The sequence below is a fragment of the Argiope bruennichi genome, chromosome 8, assembly GCF_947563725.1.
Source record: "Argiope bruennichi chromosome 8, qqArgBrue1.1, whole genome shotgun sequence".
Taxonomy (NCBI): domain Eukaryota; kingdom Metazoa; phylum Arthropoda; class Arachnida; order Araneae; family Araneidae; genus Argiope; species Argiope bruennichi.
In genome coordinates, this window is record NC_079158.1 from 36553235 (window position 1) to 36577769 (window position 24535).

The 24535-nt window shown below is 28.8% G+C and overlaps 1 protein-coding gene across 1 annotated transcript in view; it reads right to left on the reverse strand.

Annotated features, from left to right (window-relative positions):
• The window catches only part of LOC129981275 (homeobox protein SIX6-like), a 39604-nt gene extending 28529 nt beyond the window's left edge, over positions 1 to 11075 (reverse strand). The window contains exon 1 of the mRNA XM_056092047.1: positions 9998 to 11075. Within this exon, the coding sequence (XP_055948022.1) occupies positions 9998 to 10635 (638 nt within the window). The 5' untranslated portion in view covers positions 10636 to 11075. The remainder of the gene's footprint in view (positions 1 to 9997) is intronic.
• Positions 11076 to 24535: the final 13460 nt, after the last annotated feature.

Sequence of the window (24535 nt, forward strand, 5' to 3'; positions counted from 1 at the left end):
ATTACCCACTATTAAAGCATCTCCTTGCATCGAACATTTATCCAGTTTCAAGCACACACCTGTTAAAAAACTTCATACCATGATTAAGACAGAACATTATAATATATCACTGCAAACTCATATATTACTGCAAACTTTGTTTAAGTCGAATTAAAAAGGGGGAAATAAATTTTTTTTAAGTATGAAAAATGTATCAATATATGCAATATTGCAGCCTACATTTTATTTTTGAGAGAATCTATGAGAAATTACCTAATTACTAGCCAATTACCCTAATTACTAGACAATACTATGTAATAAACTAAAACGTGTTAGATAAAAATGTGGAAATAATAGAATTTAGACTTAACTGAAATGAAAATTGTGAAATTATAAAATATAATTTTTGACATATATGATAAATTGTTTGAACCTTATTTTTCGTCCTCTTATATCAGGTGTATTTAATTCTTTCTGTCAAAGTAAAATTCATCACTATTTTGAATGGAAGAAGGGATTTTGAAAAATATCTTCTAAACTTGTCACTGAGTGGTTAAATAATTTGTTTGGCAAAGTTATTTCTTTATTTTCTACTATTCGTTTAAGAAGAATGCGATAGCCAAGGAGGGAATAATTCTTTATTTTCCAATGAAATTAAATTACTGACATTTTTGGAGTACATCTCCTTTATTTACTTATTTTTAATTAAATAAGAATTTATTCTTGGTCTACTTGAATACATCTATCCTTTCTTTGGTCTTTTTCCTTTTCCATGTTTACGTTCCTATCTGTTATATCATGTCATCTCTGTGGATAAGGGTGAAAGGATATTCTCATGTTTGAACACACAATTCTCAATTAATTCTTCTAACTTTTTCTAAACATTTCTAGCTTTTTAGTTATTATCTCTGCAGACAGTAGGTTTGACTCTTCTCTGAACACAGGCCCCTGGTCCCCCCCCCCAGAAAGCGACATTCATCAAATAGCTTAATTTCCTTCCAATTCGCCGAAAGACGCGCGCGACATGCATTAACACCACGCATGTGCTTTCCGGAAATTGTGGGCCTTCCCTCTTCAGCATCTGTTCCACAGCAATCTGACTCCAGACAATTCGCGGGAGAAGATGATGATGACGAACAGGCAGCCAACTCCCTTTTGTATTGTATAAAAAAAAATCACTGAACAACTTCAACGACATCAAAAACCCAAGTGAGCAGAAAATGGTCTTTCACTAGAACCAGAACCAGATTACGCACCCGTCGGGAAATCAGATAACCAGTTAGTGGCATTAATTGAGACACGAGGGGTTGCCTTGCCCCAGGCCAGAAGAATGTTGTCATGGCTTGTGGGTTTTACATCCCTTGCGGTCTGGTTTTCAGGCGGGGGGGAGTGAATCTCTTGGGTCAAAGGGAGGTCCTTGCCGATTCATCCTTTAGGTGTATAATCGAGACCCCTTGAATCAATTTCCACTTCATCCACACTTCATTTCCTGAATTATCGTTCTTTCCTCTTCAAGGGCCTCCTCAATCCCCATTTGAGCCTTATCATTCATTTCATCCCTCCTCCACGTTTCAACAACAGTTGCTGTAACAGCTTTGATGCCTTTTATAATACACAAATGTTCAGTAAGGAGACTTATTTGAATAAATCTAATTTCATTTTTTATGTGTGTGTGTGTCCGTTTGTGTATGTTGATGTTTATTATTTAAAATTATATACATATATATATCGATATTTGTGTTTGATTCAAATTTTAAGTGTACAATCGAGATATCATGTATTTATTTCCATTTTATCCACAAATCATTCCCTGAATTATTTTTATTTCTTACTAGTCGCCTCAGATGATTAGCTATTTCGCCGGAAATATTGGCTTATATTTGGTTTCTGATAAATCCTCTAGATTTTATTTCAAGTCCGTGATTCTGACAAATTGTCTGACATTAACGCCGGCTTGTCTTAATTGTCTTACTAGATTTCTGTTTATTATGTACATGAATGAGATCAGCTCCAAGATATCATGGCCCTATTAAAAATGTAGATATGCGATTCATCTATCTAATAAATTTTGCGATATTGTAATTTCATTTTTTCTAGTGCAAATTACAGATATATTAAACCAAAACCTACATTTTTAACTTTCAACAAAGGGAAAAAAATATACCATCAAGTAGTTAATGAAATAATAAAAACGGTTGAACTTGTTACAATGCAATCTACTGTTGAAAATTACTTAATTTTTTTTATAAAATTGTCAAATTTATTTTTTTATACCGGAATCATTAAAAAGACAATCTTTTTAAACAATGTAAAATTCACTTTTGCTCAAAAATATTTTTAGAGATTATCGCGGGAAAATGCCAAAATTCAGCTTAGCTTTTAATTAATTAAAATTTCAAAAACCTCACTCCAAGGTGCACATTCCCACCTCCCATGGTACACATGTACCGAACTTTAAAACTTTTGTCAAACGGTCTGGCCTCTGGGGCATCAACAGACACACATACACATATTCTATCTGTTGAATTGAATCTCTATTTATGAGCAATATATATAGCAATATATATATATATATAGCTCCTCTTCTCCATTTGAATATATATATATATATAGCATGCCGGATTGAACAAACTAAACTGAAGTGTTACAAATCGGTCTTTCTAGAATTTTGTTGTATGAGCTTCATATTAACAAATTCAAAATGGTTTTGATGATTTGGAATCATGAAGAGAGATGAAGCAAAATAAATGCACATACCTTATACAGTTTTTATGATATTCAATATTTATTTGTTTTCTTTATTTATTCATAAATTTAAGAGAGACTTGATGTTTCAAGCATCAGCATGATTAAACATATTTTTAGATTATCATTATTTGATTTTGTTGAAAGTCATGGCTCATTTTATTCCTGAGCAGATTATTAAGATGCTTTTCAGCAAACTAAAAGGTTGCACCCTGTTTCAACTAAAAAGGTCGAACACCCAAAAAAGGAAGAAGAAAAATTAGTATGTCTTCTAAACCATGACAAAGTTTTAAATTTGTCTAAACCATGACAAATTTAAATCAAATGCGTTCATTACTTACCTCGATTTTAATCTTTTATATAAATACCTATTCAATGATCAGATTCACATTTTCAATACTTTTCTTTTGTGAATATGGAAAGCAAGAAGCATGGAATCTAATTTGTGAATTTTGTTGAGAAGATTTTTCATGGATTGTGAATCATCATGGATTATCATCTTGTGAGGTTTATTAATATATTCTTATCGAAACTCCAACTGTTTTTAATCTGTTATTTAGTCTGAGTTCTTATTTAATCAGGTGCTTAGGTATTCTGTTAAACTTAAGCAAAACTTCAAAGAATGTTCCATATACAAAAGTGATTTGAATTTGCGGTAGTGAATGGTTTTATTTATTTATTTATTTTTAGCTTCCCAAAATGGGAATTTCTAGACACAGACACACACACAAAATGAAATTAATGATAAAAAAAAATTTGAATTGTACATACATTTATATAAGAAACTCATTTTACGACGAGGCGAGAAACAAATTCGAATGCTTCCTTATCACTTCAGTGATACCACCTGGGACTTTAAATATGAGGGAAAGAAATTGTAATCAAGAAGGTAGATTTTCACTTCCCTGTTAGTTACAATAATGAAGTGCAGTTGAGTTACCTCGAATCTGATGATGAATCGTACCTCCTTAATGCGGGGGTGAATGCATGAGCTGCAGCATAATTGGGGGCTACTTTGGCTGCATCTCAATTTTAGATTTAAAATTAAAGGGACAGGTCAATCAGATTAACTCTGACTCTATGGAATCTATGGCTTGGCGAAGGTAGCTCCTTTGCGTTTGTAATTAATAGGCAGTTATATGGGTATCTATCGAATGCCTTTCTATAAATGTATTTATAATAGCACAAAAAAGGATGATAGTTTTTCTTTAAACATGACTTTATGTTGTTCTCGTTAGCATTCAGAGAAAAAAAATTTTTAATAGTTTTAGAAATTATCTTTAAGATATATTTTCTATATATGGTTATTAGCCAAAATCACAAGCTCTCTTTTCTCTCTCTTTGTGAAGTCAAAGACAAAAATAGGTATAGAGGAACAAGCCCAGAGCTTTTATGAATAAGAAAATTGTTCCTATTTTAAAAATGAAAATTAAAAATCGTTTGATGATCCCATTAAAATGAGGTTCTACATATTATACAGAAACTAAAGATTAGTGTAAGACAGTTAAAGTGCTTACAATGAAAGTTCATTTTTGGCCGAAAATTACGCAAATGCTTTATTTGAAAGCTTGCAGCTATATATTTTCAAAACCGCTTTAACTATAATTAGAAATGAAATTAAGGGCATTTTAATGGTCTTAGTAGCTGAAAATTGAATTGTAAGGAAATTTATAAAAAACTATTTTTCATTGTTTCTAGTTAGGTTATATTAATTTATTTCTTCTTTTAGCATATTAATAGACACTATTTTCAGTGTGAATTCTTTTGTTTCTGATGGCATTGTTACAAATTTACACAATTCTGAATCAATGAAATATCTTGCTTCGCCATTGATACGGTAATTTCTGAAAATAAACCATTGAAATCCTTTAAATGGCACCTTATGACAAATATTAATTGATAAATACATATCATCTCCATCATAAATTAATATCATCATCCAATATCTCTACGTGAATCAAAAACCTTTTCAACTTAAATGACAAGAGAAATATTGAAACTTTCCGATGCCAGCTACTTAGCTGATCATAATTAATACACATTAGCTTCCAGAAAAAGTGCAAAGAAAAATATTTCTAAAATTGAAAATTAAGGGGGGGAGGAAACATGCTCGAAAGGGATGCCTACAAATGTAGGAAGTTTTGATGAAAAAAATTCTTATTTCATGTTATAGGAAATTAAAAATATAAACTTTAAGCTCTCGAAACGTGGTTCTCTTTTTCTCGAAATGGGGTTTTTACACAGATTTTCATTTCTGAAACAAGTTCACTAAAATATTTTTTAAAGTATATATGCGTGAAATTTGGTATACATTTTATTTATAAAATTGAACTGCGACCAAATTAAAGTATGAGAACAGTGATAAAAGATTTTAGTGATATGTAGATTTTAAACTCCGGAAAAAATGCCCAAATTCTTAAGATAACTATGATTTCACACTAAAACTCTTGTAATTTTTAAGAATTTTTGTATTATTGCTAAACTTTTGGTTCTGTGCCTGAGCAATATACTGAAAGGTGGTTAAATTAATTAAAGTTAAAGCTGAATGAGCGAATAATTTAATTTACAACATATATATTATTTAAACTCAATGTTTAATTTAAAACAGACATAATTGTATGAATAATGAAATACCAAAGAAAGAAGTTAGTATAAAGCAACTCTAAAGCAAAAAGAGAAAATAAAAATTAATATCCATTTATATTCGGGCACAAGCGCAAAATCATGATTTACTTAAATAACTTTCAGAAACTATAATAAGCTTCTAAGTCTTGCCAGCAGATAAATTAGGGGATAATTAAAAAGGAAATATCAAACGGTATCATGTGCTAGATAATCATGCATTACAAGAAATGCGTTTCTTAAAGTAAGTTATGTGGAACATATGAAAGTGTTCCCTTGTCATTTTACAGTTAAAGATTCCAAATTAACAATGATATTTGAAATTCATTCGTTTGTGATACATAGCTCTCATTTACATATTTCTAAACTTAAAAATATTATTAAAAGTCTAATATTTTATATTTTGCGTTGAGACAACCATAACGTAACATTATTTCAAAATTATTTTAACAGCTATAGTTAGAAAATTTTCTTTGAAGCTAATAAAGCTTTGAACTTTGACTTGATCATATCGACATAATCGCATTATATTTAATTTCGTTAAAATATTTATTACCACCTTTTGACGAATGATTCCGTAATGAAATCAAGAGTATAAGTAGACATATAAAGAAATGTAAAATAAACATACACGGAGCATTAAATAAATAAAAAAAATGAAGAAATTATTTTCATGTTGTAAACATTCAAAAATTTGTTTAACCAAGAATATTAGGGTTGTTTTTATATAATTCTGTGTATTTACAAGCGTAGAATAATTTATAAATATTGCTTAAAATTAAAATTTCCATGTTTTCAAATCTACTTTATAAGTTTAAGATCTTTCGTTCGAGAAATCTTTTATTAAAGAAAAAAAGGGAGGGTTCAAATTTTTTCACCATAGAATATTAGAATACTTAGTAAACTTTCCATTGTACCATTTTTAAACAGCCCTAATTCTTTTATAAAGACTATTTTAGAAGACCTGTCTTGAAACATCTTACAGTTGATTTACTGCAATTGCCTCTCCTTCCCTTCCCACTCTCCTCCACTGAAAGTTGGTTGTCCGTCATCTTTAAATTTACTGCAACTCAACATAACTTTTTTAAGAAGCAAAAATTTTAATACATTTTTAGTTAATAATTTTAAAAAATACGTTATTTGTTATCATAAATTTATGAAAGTTGTTTCAACATCATAACTATTTAATTATAAAATTATTATCTTTCTTTCATTCTAAGGAGGAATTAATATTTCTATTTGGATAAAGCCAGGATTATTAATGCAAATGCCATATTTCGAACCATTTATGAAAACATCAAAAAATTGAATAAATATCATATTAATATTAAAAGTTAAATATAGCTTTCATATAGCAGATGAGCAATCATACCTGGATATTATTAGTATCTAATGATTATTTGTTATCATATTTGTTTATAACAATTTATTGCTGAATTTTTATTTCTCTAATTTATTACCATTTATTACAATATTCTATCTAATTATATTTTACCTTAAAATATGGACTTGAAATTTTTCAAAGGAAAGACTCCCCTTTTTTAACATTAAGATATATTAAAATTATTATAACGTTAAAAATTAGAGAATGCTACTTCTTTTTTGAGAAAATAAGTATAGCCGAAATTTAACTTTGTTTCATTTCAATGATATATGCAGTGTTCAAACCAAAATTATTTATAGCGAATATTTTATTTAATTAAATAATTTTAATTTATTTTTGAGGTTAACTGAACTAGAATTTATCTTAGTAATTGATTAAACTATAAATTGATAAATATTAAACCTGTACTTCTAGATGGTATTCTTTTTTATCGCCAAGAATCAATGCTTTATTTTTTCAATGCATGTGAGGAAGGAAGATTTTTCGATTCAGAATAAAAGTTTCTTTAAGAACATTTTTTTTTTTTTTTAGTTTCTATAGGTCTTTGTTTAATGGTTAAAAATGAAGTTTACTTCTATTATATTTTACATCATATTTTACTATATTATACATCTTCTGCAATAATTCCTCTTTCAAATTGATTAATCATCAAAATAAGTTTTGTTTTATATTAAAAAAAAACAATTACAAGCTAAAACCACAACCTTAAACAAGTTAGTAAATATTAGAGAAATGTTATTCAAGATGATTGGGAGATAATGATTTTAGTTAATAACTGTTTTCAAAAGAATAAACTGATTAAAAAATAAAAAATGCACCCCCAATTGAAAAAAAGATTATTCAATTCTTTAAAAGTTTGTATTACATACACTTTTAATGAATGTCACACAAAAAAAATTCTCTTTTTGAAACCATTTGTGAAAGCGCTTCAAGAGATTTTTAACAAATATTACCCAGAAATTAAAAGAAAAATTTATATATAAGAATATTATCAATATTATCAAAATTAATATAGATTTCAATTCAGTTTTTATCGCCACATAATAAACCAAAACAAGTTCATTCTCAATCAGAATAAAATTGGCAAAACATTATCGAACTTGATATATTCCTTTGATTCTGAAAATGTTTTTAAAATCTTAATTTGAGGCAAAACAGTTCTGTTAGTGGTAATAATAACAATCAAAATAAAAATACATGAAATCTTTTTATTGGGCTTAAATTGTTAATGTTTTTTTGATTTTGTCTCATACTAAATGATTTTAGTTTATAATAAAAATATTTTCTGAGTGTTAAGTTTGATTAATACAGACAAACATAATTATAATTGAACTTTTAACTTTATAGGATGAATATTGTTCTTAAATACTATCAAATTTAGAATACTTTTGACTTAGATTGGTAGAAAGATGCCTGATTAAGTCAAAATCAATTAATAAATTTAATTAATTATCTACACCGAATCGGTAACGAGTAAGAATGTGTCAAGTTGAAAAATATTATAGATTTCTGATTTCATCAACTAGCGCGATTGAAAATGAGGCGGGCATTTTAATTTTAATTCAATAAAATTTGCAAATAATTAAATTAATTTTCTTAATCATTTATAAATCTTTATAATATTTTTTTCAAAAAACTCTGTACCTTAAATACTTTTTAAACTTTCTTAAATAGCATTTTGCATTTTATGATCAAGATTCAATTAAAACTTTGTCATTTTTGGCTTTTATTAAAAATAACGCATATAGGTATCAAATGGTAAGGTAAATTGTTCTTTTTATTATTAACATTTCAAATTGAAAGATAACAAAAATAATTTATATTTGTATTATTAAAGATAAAAGATATGGTTTAAGGTACATTTTTCTGAAATAATCCCTTAATTTAAATAATAAAGCACTTCATGCTTCTTTATTTGACCGTTCGATTATACATTTAAAGAGAATTTAATATGTCGATAAGAGTCCGGAATTTTATATAATATTTAAAATCCTATGATACTACTAACAATAAAATATTTAAAATCTTATGATACTAGCTTCAATTTGGAAATAAAATCCAACCCAACTAATTATTTTATGATTTATATATAGCTTAATTTTATTACATTATTCAAAAAAAATTCACAAGCATTATTTATTAATACATTTGTATATTACTTATTAGTTTCGCATTATATTAGGTGTAAATAAAATGTTATAAAATACCACTGAAATCAGAATTTCAGATACTTAATAAATTTAATGAACTTTAATTGTCATAAATAAATGTTTTTAATGAAAATTCTCTAGAATATACAAATAAATAAACTTGGTTTCTTCTAAAGTTTATTAATTTTTTAGCATCGAATTATTAATTTTTAATCTTTACTATATGTTTTGTTTAGAATCTTGTCATCTTTATTTAGATAATTTAATGACTATTTGAAAATGATACTATAATTAACAAATAACAAAAATCATGCAAAATACAACATGGAAAATTACATATCATAGGCTCATCGTTTTCCAAATTATCTAAAGGGAAACTCTTTTTTCCAAGTTATTTTCTGTGTTACAAATTAAAAATTTATACCTCCAATTATATTCTTACACTAATCTTCTCCATACAATATAATCAGACACATGCGTAGAAAATATATCTATAAACAGCCAACTCTCAAAAGCAAAATGTTGTCAATTTATCATTTGTTTTTTTCACAAAACAAATTCCTTCAAACCCTTATCAGAATATTTCGCTATTGATTATTTCCTTTGCATTCAATTTCAGAGATAATGATTTCAAACAATAAAAATCTTAATATGTAGTTTTCATATAAACATAATTAGTTAATTTAATAGCTTAAATATTATTCGACAAATAGTTTACTACATTTACGTATTTAATAAGCAAAAACAATGATACTTTTTTTTTAAATATGTAATGAATATGTGAAGAAAAATAATTAATCAATCAGTGCCAACAAACTACCGTTTTCAGGATAATTATGTGGCTTTAATGCGTAATTAAATATCAAATTCCCTATTGTCAAGACATAAAATGCAATATTGAGAATTTTTTATACCTATCTTCTGTATTTTATATTGTGATTTAATAACATTTAAAAAATTATCAATCAATCAATTAATTAATTACGCTGAAATTTAAATTAATGCATCATAGAATCAGAGACATTCAGAAAAAAGAATTAGCTTCAAGTTTCCTCCATATTTAACGAAACAGTGACTGCGTCCAAGCATCAAATGAAAAGTAAATAGACGTTCTCACCTATTTTTCGCCGCAGCTGCTCGGTCTCTCTGTCGGCGATTCTTGAACCAATTCCCCACCTGGGTCGGCGTCAGTCCGGTCGCCTGTGCCAGCTCTTTCTTTTTCGTGGGATTGGGATACGGATCCTGCAGGTACCATTCCCTCAACAAACTTCTAGTTCGTTCCTTGAAGCAATGCGTCTTCTGCTCGCCGTCCCAAATCGTTCTGGGCAAAGGGTACTTCTTCCTGACTCTGTACTTGTCCACAGGACCCAGGGGTCTTCCTCTCAGCTTCTCAGCTTCCTGGTAGTGAGCTTCTAGCCACATGGCCTGCAATTTAGAATGGGATACCTTGGTAAATCGATGACTTTCGAGTATGCCATAAAGTTCTCTGAAGTTCCCAGTGTGGAAGGCCACCAAGGCCCTTGCCCTTAACACAGATTCGTTCTTATTGAGTTCTGCACAGTTGGGATGGGCAACTGGCAATGACCACAAGAAACGGCCCAGTCTTTCGATGTCCCCACTCTCTTCCAAGGTCTCACAGACGGCGGCCACTTGGTTGATTGAGAAGTTTAGTGTTGGCAGGAACACCATGGGGTTGTATCCAGGAATCGGAGTAGGTTGACTCAGTCCCAGAGCCATTTGATTTCTGTGTTTCATGGGAAAACTAAGTCACAGCTAACAAGTGCAGTTAACATAAAGTCTGGGTGATTGGAATGTAAATCTATGAATATAATGATGGGCAACATTCACTTGATAGTGCCATTTCATTGATTCTTGAAAAATTGGCTTTCTTTAATCGAAAGTTTTTATAATTGTTTTAATTTTGCAGTCTTTTTATGCATTTGTTTCGTATCTTCATTAGAATAACATGTAATTGACATCAACATTTCTAATAGAAAGAAATTAAAATAATAACATTTGTCCACATAATTTAAGAACCAAGCACGTAGTATTGATTATTTTCTCTCCTTCAACGATACACAGTAAAAATTCAATGTCTTCAATTACAGGACTCTTAAAAAATGTTCAAAGGCATTTGTAAAATCAAGTTCAGATTTTTAAAACAGCACTTTGCATTGGAGATACGTACACGCAGAATCAATTCTGACAGCGATCCTAGTTCTTTAAATATATCACAATTTTTCAAAAAAAAAAAAAAATAAATAAATATTTAACCAATTAGGCAGCATATAAAAAAGGGTGTCTTAAAAGTATAATGAAGAAAAAGACTGCGACAAAATCTTTTTTAAAGCAAGCGAAGAATAAAAAAACAAAAGAAAATCTACATTATCTGTCTGCAAGAGCTAAGAAAATCACAACCCTCCTTTCTCCGATACCGCAAACAAATGATCCGGAGCCTGCTCGCTGGCACAGATCTTGAAACAAGTAAACGAGCTATCAAAATTCAGGTCTCGCTTGCTCACGGAAACCGCTGAATGTGGGTTCCCCTCTCGAGGAGTGGTAAGTGAAGAGCTAGTGATCCCTTATAGGTTACGAAGTCTTCGTCAATGCTATTAGCCATAAACGGAAAAAGGAAGGTGGAGCCAGCAGTCGTATCCATGGCCGAGCAAGTAACGTGATCTCATTTGCTGGCATCAGATGTAGGGAGCGATCCTATTGGTCCAAGGAAGACGCCAATCAATGTCTCCATGCCAATCACTGCGTTATGGAGACGACATCGCTTCCTTCGCGTTGTAAGAGTTTTGTTCGAACTTTTTTGTTGTCGCTCGCGCCGATTTGCGTACAAGTAGGTTTCAGGTAAAAACATGAAAAGAGAGTTGGCTATTTTTGCCTATGACTGGTAGCTTTATTTTTATTTTTTGTTTTTGTTATCGTGTGTTTCAGATGCGTTTTTCTTTTATAAGCAACGTAATACTTTTAACTAGTTCAATTTGATTAATTATAGTTACTTAAAGAAGTTTGCTTTTGTTTCTAAAACAATTAAAAATAGTTATACAAGTAGGATTATGAATATTCAGTGATAAATAAAGGTTTTTTGTGATCTTTTAAAAAAGTTTTGAACGTGGATTTTTTTATGAAAAAAAATGAATTTTTTTTTTTAATATTCATTTATGCTTTCTTTATTTAATAATCGTATTTAAAAAATTAATAAGCCTCTTTTAGACAAGGAATAATGTATTTAAAAATAATATAGTTTTCTTTGAATTTAATAAGAAATAAAATGCGGTGAATTTTATATTTGTAAACACTTATTTAAATATGTACTGAAAAGGAACTAAATTTGTTAAAAGAATTGTTTTTAAAAAATAACAAACACTTTTATTCACAATTTTAACCATTTAACATCAGAATTTAATGTTCATCCATGCAAAAATGCTTTTCTATTTAATATTTATGAATGATTAATTTATTGTCCATATTGTTAAAACGTTTAATAGCCATTAAAATTAGATATATGTATTTAATTTTCACTGACACCGAAACAATACGTATTTTAACATAAAAATCAGAATTAAATGCTTATTAAAATTAAATACAGTTTTGTCCAAATTTTAGATAGTTTATTTTTAGCTATTCAATACTGCACGTTTACAGACAATGTATTTCAAATTGCAAAAGAAAATAAATTATTTATTGAGGAAATGAAAGATATTGCAAGTTCATAATAAGTTCATGAAAAGAATAAAATTTGAGAGTCATAAATGAATCATTCTGATTCATTAATGCTCAAATGCTTAGTAATTCAAATCTCTTCGTTTTTATTTATTCAATAGTTGTAGTTGTCTTTTTTTATTTGATTAATATTATATGAGATTGGTAAGTATTTAATGAAATATTCGCGCATTATGCGTGGAAATTCGTTTTATTTTTTCTTGTTTCTATCGTTATAGTTAAGTAAAAATTTATACAATTATTCATGATTTATAGTTATAACAGTATATGAAAACAATATCTTGGACTTTCGTATAATTGAAATAGAACTTATCGGTGAAAAGAAAACATGCTTAAAAAAGGCAAAAAAAAAAAAAAAAAAAAAAGTAATGATGCATCAAGTTATTTTAAAAAGTAATATATATACTTTTGTGATGAAAATTCTTCCCATATTTTTCGACTATTCGCTTGTAAATAATATAGCAAATAATATTACTGCATTAATAGTTCAGTAATAGCTATCTAAGTTGATTTTTTTAAAAAAAATTTCTAGCGAATGAAATGTGGAATAAAAAAAAGTAGCTCCTAAAATGAATGAAAAAATAGCAATTACCTATTACTTTTCTTCAAAACTTAATTCTTTGAAAGTGTAAAGGGCAATGTTAAAGTTCATTTCATATCCCTAAATAATCTTAATTTTTCTCCGAAATCCAAACAACAATCATCTCCACAAGACTAAATTTCATTTTCATGTCATAATATTTTTTAATGCTTGGAATTTGGAAATATCTGTAGATGATTGTTTTTCAAACATATCTTGTATCGCTTTTCAACTGAAAATAATCAAACATTTTTCATTTATGAAACTAGCATTGTTATTTTGAATCTTTATCGTGTTTTTGAATTCTTTAAGAGTTATTTTGCAAGAACGATTATTCTTAAGCTCAAAATAAAAGTCTAAAAAACTAAAGGATTAGACTAGGATGGACTAAAAGGATTGAACAATAACATTGATTTCATTATCTTTGAAACTGAAAGAAAGTTCAACAAAACAACAACAATTATTATGACCCTAAAATTCGGGAAGACAGATTTGAGATAAACAGAAACTGAAATAGAGAGGAAGAACTTTACTCAGGCTTTAGCAGAGAAAACTTGAGAATATTTCTTTTGATTCTAAGTTGAATTAACAAAGTATAAGCAATTGTTTTCACACTCACTCGTGTGTTATATACATATTTATAAATAGTAAAAACAACATGGAATGACAGAAAAATAGAATGGCAAATGAAAGCTGTTCTTTTCAATAAATAATAAGGCAAAAAAAAAAAAAAAAAATACTTGAAAAGGAGATAAAAAAAGAGAGAGGAAGAATTATTTGCAAAATGCACTCTACTTTTCTAACTCCAGAATGTCATCCTCACCATGTTATATTAGATTGCAAGACTACATTTCTCTTTATAATTTTTTTATCTTACTCATGAAAATAATAGTACATACAGTAATACATAATATTCACCTAGATTGTTACTGTTAACATTTACTAATATTCAACTACACTGCTACTAGCACAGTACAATATAATTTTCAATTGTTTTCATTGAGAGTACCTCTATCCAAAGGCACCAAGAATACATGAATAAAAATCTAATTTCCAGGAGGTTATAAATATGTTGTGTGGAAGAGTTACGTCCATTCCAAAGACGAGCTACTGGAAGAATTAAGTCGAGACAAATTGGATCCAAGCTACCCATTTGCAGCTTTCATTACAACAGTCTCTCGATCCTCATGCCAAGGCAGATACGGGGTAAATTCTTTGTGAGTGTTACTGGAAGTATATCCCTCCTGCGATAGGGAGGTAACATTCGTCCTTTATGCTGTTTAAGCAACATCTTAAATTTGGACATAAGAAATTGCGGGATTGTAAGCAGTTTTCGCGTTCTCACTTTTTATCCGTATAATTAATTCGACAATATGGTCATTCGACAATATGGCTATGAGGGGAATAATTATTATTTATGATTGACATTTGAATTTTATTATAAGAGTTGTGCATCACCAACTTTTGTCATTAATTCGTTCTTCGTTTATTTATTTTTTTATTATTATTTTTTCCAACTGATAAGAAATTATTTTCAAAATTCCAGTGCAAAAGTATCGACTTTTAACTATAAAAACACTGATAAAAAGATGAAAGATGAATTGCTCCAATATCAACATAAAAGGAGAAACATATCCGGCATAAATTTAAATATACATATTTAAATTCATCCAAAAGAATCATATAATCGTAAAGTTTTATTCTCATATGTTTAAAGATTGTTAAATAGAAAAACATTTCTGACGGTGACTTATATACCTACAAATCTCTAATGAACTTCGGATGAATAACTTAAAAAAATTTTATGGCCATAATTCTACCTCTGCAATTGGATACATTAATCCAAACGGATTTAATGTAGAGATATAAGGAGAGAAGAGACTCTTGGAATCCTTGATTCAAGTTTAATTTTTCGAATGCTTATGGAATATTTTGCGCATTAGAATTGTATTAAAAACTCTGCAGCTTTAAAAGCCAAGAATTCAATTTATGTTAAATCAATATTTCACTGAAGCATTGGGGATTTTTATTGCAAGAAAAAATTTGTAGTGAATAATTGTTAAGAGTATAGATATTTAATCCAAGGTTAAGAGCTGATAACCCACGGATAGAAAGCTTTGACATTGTGTTAAATAAACAGTTTCAGCATTTTAATATAAGAAAAATATAGTTTAAAAGGAAGGAAAGAATATCTAATATAATACAGACGGAGGGTTTGTTTGTTTTTTTAGTTTTTTTCTGTACGAAGAAACAATAAATTCCGAAATATGCATTGAAAAAGGAGATACCATTGGTATTTGATTCTGTCACCAAATATCAATTAACATATGGACAGAGGCAAATTAATAGCTATTTTAATTAGTCATATTCGGAATTTTAATCTTACAAAGGAGCCAATTGAAACTAAAATAAGAAAAACATAATAATCCATAGATAAATCTAATAGAATGTTACATAGAAAAGAAAATCGTATGCAAGTGTTTTGATTATATCTTCTACAGGCAGAAAACGAACTTCCAAGATTTTAGATTCAGGACCAAAATGCAAGACTTTTACAATTCAAACTAATTACAAATGCTTTATTACAATATTTTTATTACCTGAAACAAAATTTAGAAATCTCTCGGAATATTCGATATATATTATACATTGCAGTAAAAATTTTAAGGAAATGCAAATATATCAAATCTTTTTTACTTTATGGCTTTTTTAATTTACATTATTTGTATTTTGTTTTATTTTATTTATTTACTTTTTATTTAAGGCCCCAACTCGGATATGAGACGATTTGGGTTTCAGAAATAAAATCAGTTTTTCCCCTCTATTATATCAAAATACAATAATGTGGAAGTTATAAATTCTCGCACAATTAGATTTAAAATTGTAGTTCCAAGCTCAATAAATGTGATGGGTATATTCTAATTAAGAGAATAATTCAAATGCACAAAAGAAGGGAGGGAAAAAAGGAGAAAGGGAAAAGAAATAATAACTTATGAACCCAAATAACATTCACTCTGCAATGACTCTACAGTTTATAACGGCATTTCCATTCAATTGGAATGGCATTTCCATTTAATATACTATCTGATCCAGGACAACTTTTTTAAAAACATAATAAACAAATTATAAGTTGAAAAAACTTTACAATGGATAAATTTCCCAAGTTTTGCATAGTATTAAATATAGAAATTAAAATTATTACCTCCAAATAACCTATGGTGAAATACCTAACTGTTTTATCAAATGACCTTCAATGCCCAATAACAACCTATGGAACATCGAAGTGAAATAAGAATATAATTCGACAAACATGTCTTGCACGCGCAGACAAATAATATGTTTAACAGCACACTCCTTTAATTCCTGATTGGGTCCAAACTTGCTTATAGAAACGTGTTTTTGTGTTAGTTACAAGGTCAGAAGCTTAATTTTTTCTTGTTTTTCTAATGGTTACAAATATTTGCAAAGATATTATCAACTTAGTGTCAATACTTTTCTGCGAATTTTCCTTTTGATAGGAAAGTGATATCTTATGTTTGTGCTTTTTTATCAAAAAACTGTTGTTTACAAGGAACAGAAAAAAAAGGTCACGAATTTTCTCTCTTTGTAATTAGTAAATAATGAGTAACTTGAAATGTGTATACTTGTCTAAATGTGTTATTAAAAGTCGAATATATATAAAAGTATTTATTTGAAGATATTTGAAATTCAAATAAAATTGGGATGCAATTTTCAATTGCGTCGCAAGTCATAATTATCGCCAACTATGGATTCAAAATATGCTTGAATATATTACTTCAGATTGATTTTAAAAACCACTATCCGTCATCTGTTTGCAGTTTAACGCTAGTAAAAGTAATAAATAAAAATATTTAAAACAAAGACGACATATTCGGTGACGTTTAAAAGATTATTGAGCATAGCGTAAATTGATTTCATCAAATTTACAGAAAAAATAGTACAAATAGAAATTTTTTCTACTGTAACGTCTAATGTAATTTTCAGTTATGGTAAATTCTTGATTGTAAATTATTAAATTATTGTAATTTTAACCTAACAGAAATAGTTTCCCAAAAACTTACTTGTATCTTTTTTAACGAGATGTTAGTTCCCTTTATTTCAACGTAAAATTGTGGACTTAGGGAAGAAACGTGAAGACCAAAGGTTTTTATTTTCAGAGTCCAAAAAAGTTGAGTTTTGAGAGTTATTTGTTTCGCAATGTGATAAAGAAAACCGAATACGTATTTTGGATGCTTTTTTTATTTTTAATTATTTATTTATTTAATTATTATTATTATTAACTGACTAACGATTTTTGAGTTATAATGTTTACGCAAGTAACAAGATATGCCAGATATTGGTTTTGAACAAAGATTCATTTTTCACAACTCTTTTAGAAACAAATAGCAATAAAAATACACAAATAATCGATATCAAGTTATTCATCGAAATTGTTACATCTTTTCAGCAGCCTAATTTTATGCTAGAAAAAGGATTTTTATTTTCTCTCTAGTATAGAAATATAATGCAACTTGAAGCAGATAAAATATTTTCTTTTTTTTTCTTCTCTTTTTCAATTATATACAGCTTTTTCAAGGAGCTGAATTCAGTACCAAAAATTTAGTATGATCTGGCTACTGAGCATCATATTCAAAAACACATTATAACATGTTATTTAACCCCTTAAAGGACTATTTTTTTCTGGTCATGGAATATTAAAATATTTTTGAGATTGAGATTGGCTTAAGAAAAGTGGTTCATTTAACTTATTAGATAAATTTAATTTGATTCATTAATTAATTTGGTTAATTAATAACTAAGCAACAAATCAAAACACGATATTTTGTGCGAGATAAGGAACTGAAGCATCTAAGTTTCTATTTTATTGAAAAATGTGTCAGAACTTATCTCAATCTATATAACTTCATTCGAAGATTGATAAATTTGGTGGGAAGCATACTTCTCATGGCCCTTGAAAGGGTTAACTTATTTGAAAGGTCACATTCAATTATTATTTTTTTCTCTGTAATTTCGGCATAATTTTTATGCTATCTATTTATTATAACCACAAACCATTTCTGGACTTTATGAGCTGATAATTACTCTCCAAAAGCAATAAAAACATTAATTAAAGTAGAAGAATAAGGGAAAGGTATTTAAAATATTAATAAAAAAAAAAAAGACAGCATTTTTATCCTCGCATTTCATGCCTGTTGCCAACTATAAAAAATACGCAATAACTTTCAATCGAGAGAACGCATTTCGAAAGAAAGATTCCGAGCCATCTTTTCCTAATCTCTGTTGCCACACTCTCCCCCGACTCAGTTGTCAAAAAACGATCACAAAAAGGACTCAGAAGTTCTTTACCTCAATGCCGTTTAAAATAAACGCTGACGTCTTAATTGTTAAAATCCCAGCAGCAGTGGGAAGTAAGAAGTAAGAAACGCTGATTTGATAGGAAAGGTAAGGCTCACAAATAAAACACGCAATTTCCGTTGCTTTGAGCCGTTTTTGACTGGATTTGAGAGTATTTGCGTATTCGATTTCTAACAAAAGGGGGAATCTTTTACTAAAAATAAATGTTTCATCGAGATCTGTTCAGTATGAAGACATCCTATGAAACTAATTCATCGCCTACTTTTTCTTCTTTCGATGTTGATTTTTATGTGGAAGTGTGTGTTTTCATTTAACAAGTTCAAGTGATAAAATTATTTCATGAATTTAAAAAATATATATACCGTCACAACAAGTTACCCATACTGATATCTTAAAGAGTTACAAGGAAAAATTTAATACGAAATTTTTTAATTATTAAATTTTAATTGTTGTTGCTTTTAATTTGCGATGAGGATCTGAATCATATATATTTTTTTGGTAATTGGAAAAACTATAGTAAAATAGATTTTAAATAATGTCTAATTCGTAGGTACAGTGATAGCATATAAAGATATCCATATAGCTATGAGAGTGGTCTTTCCCAAACTGTCTCGCATTTTCTGTAATAGAAGTGTTATGCCCTACCCCTAACAACAAGTTGCGAACCCTGGATAAGGCAAAAAAAATGTCTTGATGGCATTGACGTACAATAGTTATTAAAGATTAAACTTTGGCTTGAATTTAACATATTTACTGAATCTATCGTGTAATCCTTGCAAGTTATTTGCGATTAATCCATAAGATGCTATTAAGAGAATCCAAAAATCGAATTTGTATTTTAGACGCCATATTTTTTTACTAGCTGAAACTAAAATTGGACACAGTATTAAATGTGTAGTCATAAAATCACATACCAAATTTGATACATTTAAATTATTGGGTTTTTTGAGTTCTCGCATTTGCTTGTTTCTGAAAGTACAGACAGACAGATGGCCTGCCCCTAATTAGTAGGTACAGTGATAGCATATAAAGATATCCATATAGCTATGGTAGTGGTCTTCCCCAAACTGTCTCGCATTTTCTGTAATAGAAGTGTTATCTCCTACCCCCAACAACAAGTTGTGAATCCTGGATAAGGCAGAAAATGTCTTGATGGCATTAGCGTACAATAGTAATTAAAGATTAAACTTTGGCTTGAATTTAACATATTTACTGAATCTATCGTGTAATCCTTGCAAGTTATTTGCAATGAATCCATAACATGCTATTAAGAGTATCCAAAAATCTAATTTGTATTTTAGACGCCATATTTTTTTACTAGCTGAAACTAAAATTGGACACAGTATTAAATGTGTAGTCATAAAATCACATACCAAATTTGATACATTTAAATTATTGGGTTTTTTGAGTTCTCGCATTTGCTTGCTTCTAAAAGTACAGACAGACAGATGGCCTACCCCTATCTGGATTAGACTTAAAATTTTATAAGTGTCTACGCTATATATTTTAAATCTGTGCACCGAAATTTATCTGTCTAGATCTCTATGGTACGTAGCATCGTGTTAATTTATATTCAAATAGCCGGATAGTGAGACTTCTTCTCAATGGAATTCACCCAGAATTTGATAGAAGTTTACAACTTTGGTGTAAAGACTATATACCAAATTTCATCCGCCTATCTCAACGTGTTTTTTTTTATCTATGTCATAAACAGACAGGAATAATGCTAAAAATGCGTTAGAGAGGCCTAAAACGCGGAGATACGTCAAAATCTTGAGTTCGATTTTGTTTGACGATTACAATATTTTCTCGACACTTCATGTATGAGACAGTAAAAATCTTATGCAATTACTCGTCTTTACAAATGAATGGATATTATGGATGACAAATTACCTCATTTAAAATAATCAATAGAACAATTTTAGATGGATTAATCATTTCAAGATGCGTTAATAATTTGTAAAACAACGGATTAGAATGAGTCCAAATTTGAAAAGGAACTTTCACTGCTAGTTCAGTTCTCAACTGTGATAATTAAATTCGTAAAATGAATGTCAGTTTTGAATTGCACAACTTGTGTCTAATTAATAGCAACTTTGAATCTATATTAGTAAGAGCAATGAGAACAACTAGTATACACTTGATACCGATTAACGAAACACCTACGCAGCAATTCATACCAGAATTTGTTTTAAAAACTTAATATCTTTGACACAATTTTATAGTCTTGGAATATTAAGATAGAACATTCGACGGTCCTTTGGCAGTACGACCTTACACCCACCACGCTTGAAGAACAATTAGATCAAGCATACCTCAAGAAGACTTATTTATTCAATGGCAAGTCTAGAACGTTTTTACGATTTCCATGGTTACTGTTTGATACCTTCAGAATTAAACTGAAACCTCAAAACAGAAAGAATAGAAAGTTGACCATTTTCTCAATAAGTAATAAATTCAATAACATATCTTAAATCGAAAACCTTTTTTCCAGCCATTCTGATCAAATTTCTCTTAAATCGTAAAGATAAACCAAAAAAGAAATTATCTTTCTAAATTTTACTGTGCCAAAAGTAAAAATAACAGTCATCTGCCACATACGAAACTATCAAGAATGTTTGTACAGTTTCTTAGCCAAACGTCACCAGCAGTGTAATTATACAGCTACTAGAAGTGTTTGACCAACAGTAGTATCTGTTTATTGAGAGCTTATCCTTATCATAAAATAAACTATGGGCAACAGGAAATTTGTTTTACTTGATAATGAGTGTTTTTCTACACTGTTGACAAAGCTTCTGAAAGTAACATGCTTATATTGCCACGTGGCACAGTTTGTAAAGAACTACTAGTCCATAGCTTCTTGAGAAATAATCAAAACTTGAAAGTCATTACAATTGATATCTGCTGCTATTTTGTAATTTTATAGCATTTAGGGAATAAAAAAATAAAAAAATACGGTGGGAAAACCAAAAATACAGGGTGTTCATTAATTATTGTAAGGGTTTCCGTACCTCATAACTTCCGAATAAAAAATATTACGCAAAAACCGATTACGTATTCGTAAATTACAACTCAAAGAATTCTACTTGGCAACAATGCGATCTTAGCGCATTTTCTTTACACTTTAATATCATTAATAAAATTCTTTGAGTTGTAATTTACGAATACGTAATCGGTATCGGTATAAATGATATTAAAGTGTAAAGAAAATGCGCTAAGATCGCATTGTTGCCAAGTAGAATTCTTTGAGTTGTAATTTACGAATACATAATCGCCTTCAGCTGAATGCCTACAAAGTGCAAATTGTGCAAGCTTTACACTTTAATATCATTAATAAAATTCTTTGAGTTGTAATTTACGAATACGTAATCGGTTTTTGCGTAATATTTTTTGTTCGGAAGTTATGAGGTACGGAAACCCCGACAATAATTAATGAACACCCTGTATTTTAACATTTGTAAGTCCCACTTTCTGTTTTGAATAGGTGATTAACAGATAAATTTGTCACAACTATCATCAATTTGAAAAAAAAATCCGAGAAAAAATATAATCCACTTTTTAGAATTTTGAAAAGACTAATTACGGCATTGAATGCTTTCTAATATCAATGCAGAACACAAGCAATTTCCATTTCATTTTTATTTGGAAATAAATTTAAAATGATGAAATATTCTTTTTATTTTACTATTTGTTACAACGGTTAACGATGTTTGAGCAGTTCTTAAAAAGGCAGGAAATACCAAATGTATGAAGAAAAAACGAAAAACTTTAGTTTTGTAGATTCATTGCTTTGTGTATTTGACTTGTCTAAACAATAGATAATATATTTAGTAACCTTCAAATAGTTTCAGGGAATTCTGTAAAATACAGTTTTGAAGAATCCTAAAAAAAATGAACTAATTCCTTTTTAACAACATATAACAATAACATATTTTTATAAAATAAATTATAACAACGATTTACTTTTTTCAAAAGTTTGGGAATATAAATACTTATACGTAGTTACAGTCTATGTATTTGATCTAAACAAAAGATCTTTTGTTTAGATATATAACTTATCTAAACAAAAGATAACATATTTAGTAACCTTCAAATAATTTCAGCGAGTTCTGCAAAAATTGAGTCTTGTAGCATCCGAAATAAAGAATTAATTCCTTTTTTAACAACCTATCGTAATAACATTTTCCTATCATATAAATTAAAATAACGTTTTACTTTTCTGAAAAGTTTGAAAATATAAATACTCCTACATATTTACAATCTCTTTTAAAAAAATTCTGAGTTTTTCCTGTTTTTTTTTTTTTTTTTTTTTTTTTTTTTTTTTTAAATAAAAGTGTTTGTGGGATCGAACTTAGATAGATGGTAAATTTTTCTTGTAGAATAATCCACTGTCAGAATAGAAGAAGCAATAAAACTAAAAGGAAATTATATTACCCTACATTGATTTTATTACTGTTTTTTCCTATTTTTTTATTTTTTTGGAGAAGGTCTTATGAATACATATTGATATACGTATGAAATACAGAAAAATAATTTGAAATGTAATTTTGTTCTTTAATTGTTTGATTAAACGTTTGCTTGCTGAAAACTTCCTTATTTAACACTTTAACTGCGTAAGTCTTGACCTCCGTGGGCTAATTTGTTTACCTCTTATTGTTATAGCTGTTGAATTTCATCATGCTGATATTTAAATGACAATTCATTACGTTGCATAATATTTATTTCATTTTAAAACCATTCTGATTTAGAGTGCGCATTGGGAAAATTAAATAAAGAATTAATAAATAAACAAAATATTTTTATTAAATTAAAAATAAATTGATAAAAAATATTTATAAAAAAAAGGCAACACTTCAAATTGAGTTCTTTTTGAGTTACTCGATTCCTACTCTTAAAACTTTCAACTCAAATTATAACAGCTAACAATGAGATTTTTATGAAGCTCTGTATTTAATTTTAGTATTTACAATTAGAACTGTATTATTTGACAGAAAAATGATGGATTATCGGAAATTAATTTTTAATAATGCTCTTATTCATAATACATGTTAAACGGAAATAAACTGGAGGTTTCAAGTCCAAAATCATTTCAAGTAACGTTCAAAAACGGCTCTAAAGAACTTATATACCTTTTAGAAAAAGATATGTCACTAAAATCTACTTTCTTCTTAGTAAAACTGCTAAAATTGCAGTTGTAAATCTTTACAAAGCACTAATCTCCAAAGTAAAGTTTAGCAGCATGGTCGAAATGAACCCCACCACCAGCTGTAGGAACCCCTAAAAGACTCAACGCGTCCATTCAGAGAATAATGACCATACATGAATGGCCGTGTCAAATTAAGGACGCATTCCGTGAAGGCAAGCATTCTGGACAAAAGGGGTTTACCCAACAACCATGCTCACCGAAAACCTTTTTCATCTGTCTATTAAACCTCGGGGTTCACTAAAGAGTGCGGAAAATCCGGGGAGTGGTGGCGAAAAAGGGTGGAGAAATGAACTGAACAATAAGAAGGAAGACGTAAAGAGGTGCTGAAAAGCTTCTAGGAAAACGATATGTTTTCATTTGTATGACTGAAGGAACTACGAAAGGAAAAGTGAAAACGTAGAAGGATTACTTATGTATATAAATGTGGTGAAGGAGATATTAATTTGTTTAGGTTAGTAAGTTAATGATACAATACAATTTTCTTCTTTGGAGTCATTGAAACTATAAATGTAAGAAAATGTTTATTTTGTTTTGGTTAACAAGTTAATGATGACAATACAATTTTCTTCTTTTGAGTCATTGAGATTATAAATGATGTGAAGGAGATATTTATTTTGTTTTGGTTAGTAAGTTAATGATGACAGTATAATTTTCTTCTTCTAAGCCTTTGAGATTTAAAGTTTTTGATGGTTTCTTCACATAAGAATGCATGATGCAGATGTAGAAATAACAACAGTAAAATAAGAGAAACAACGCTTTGA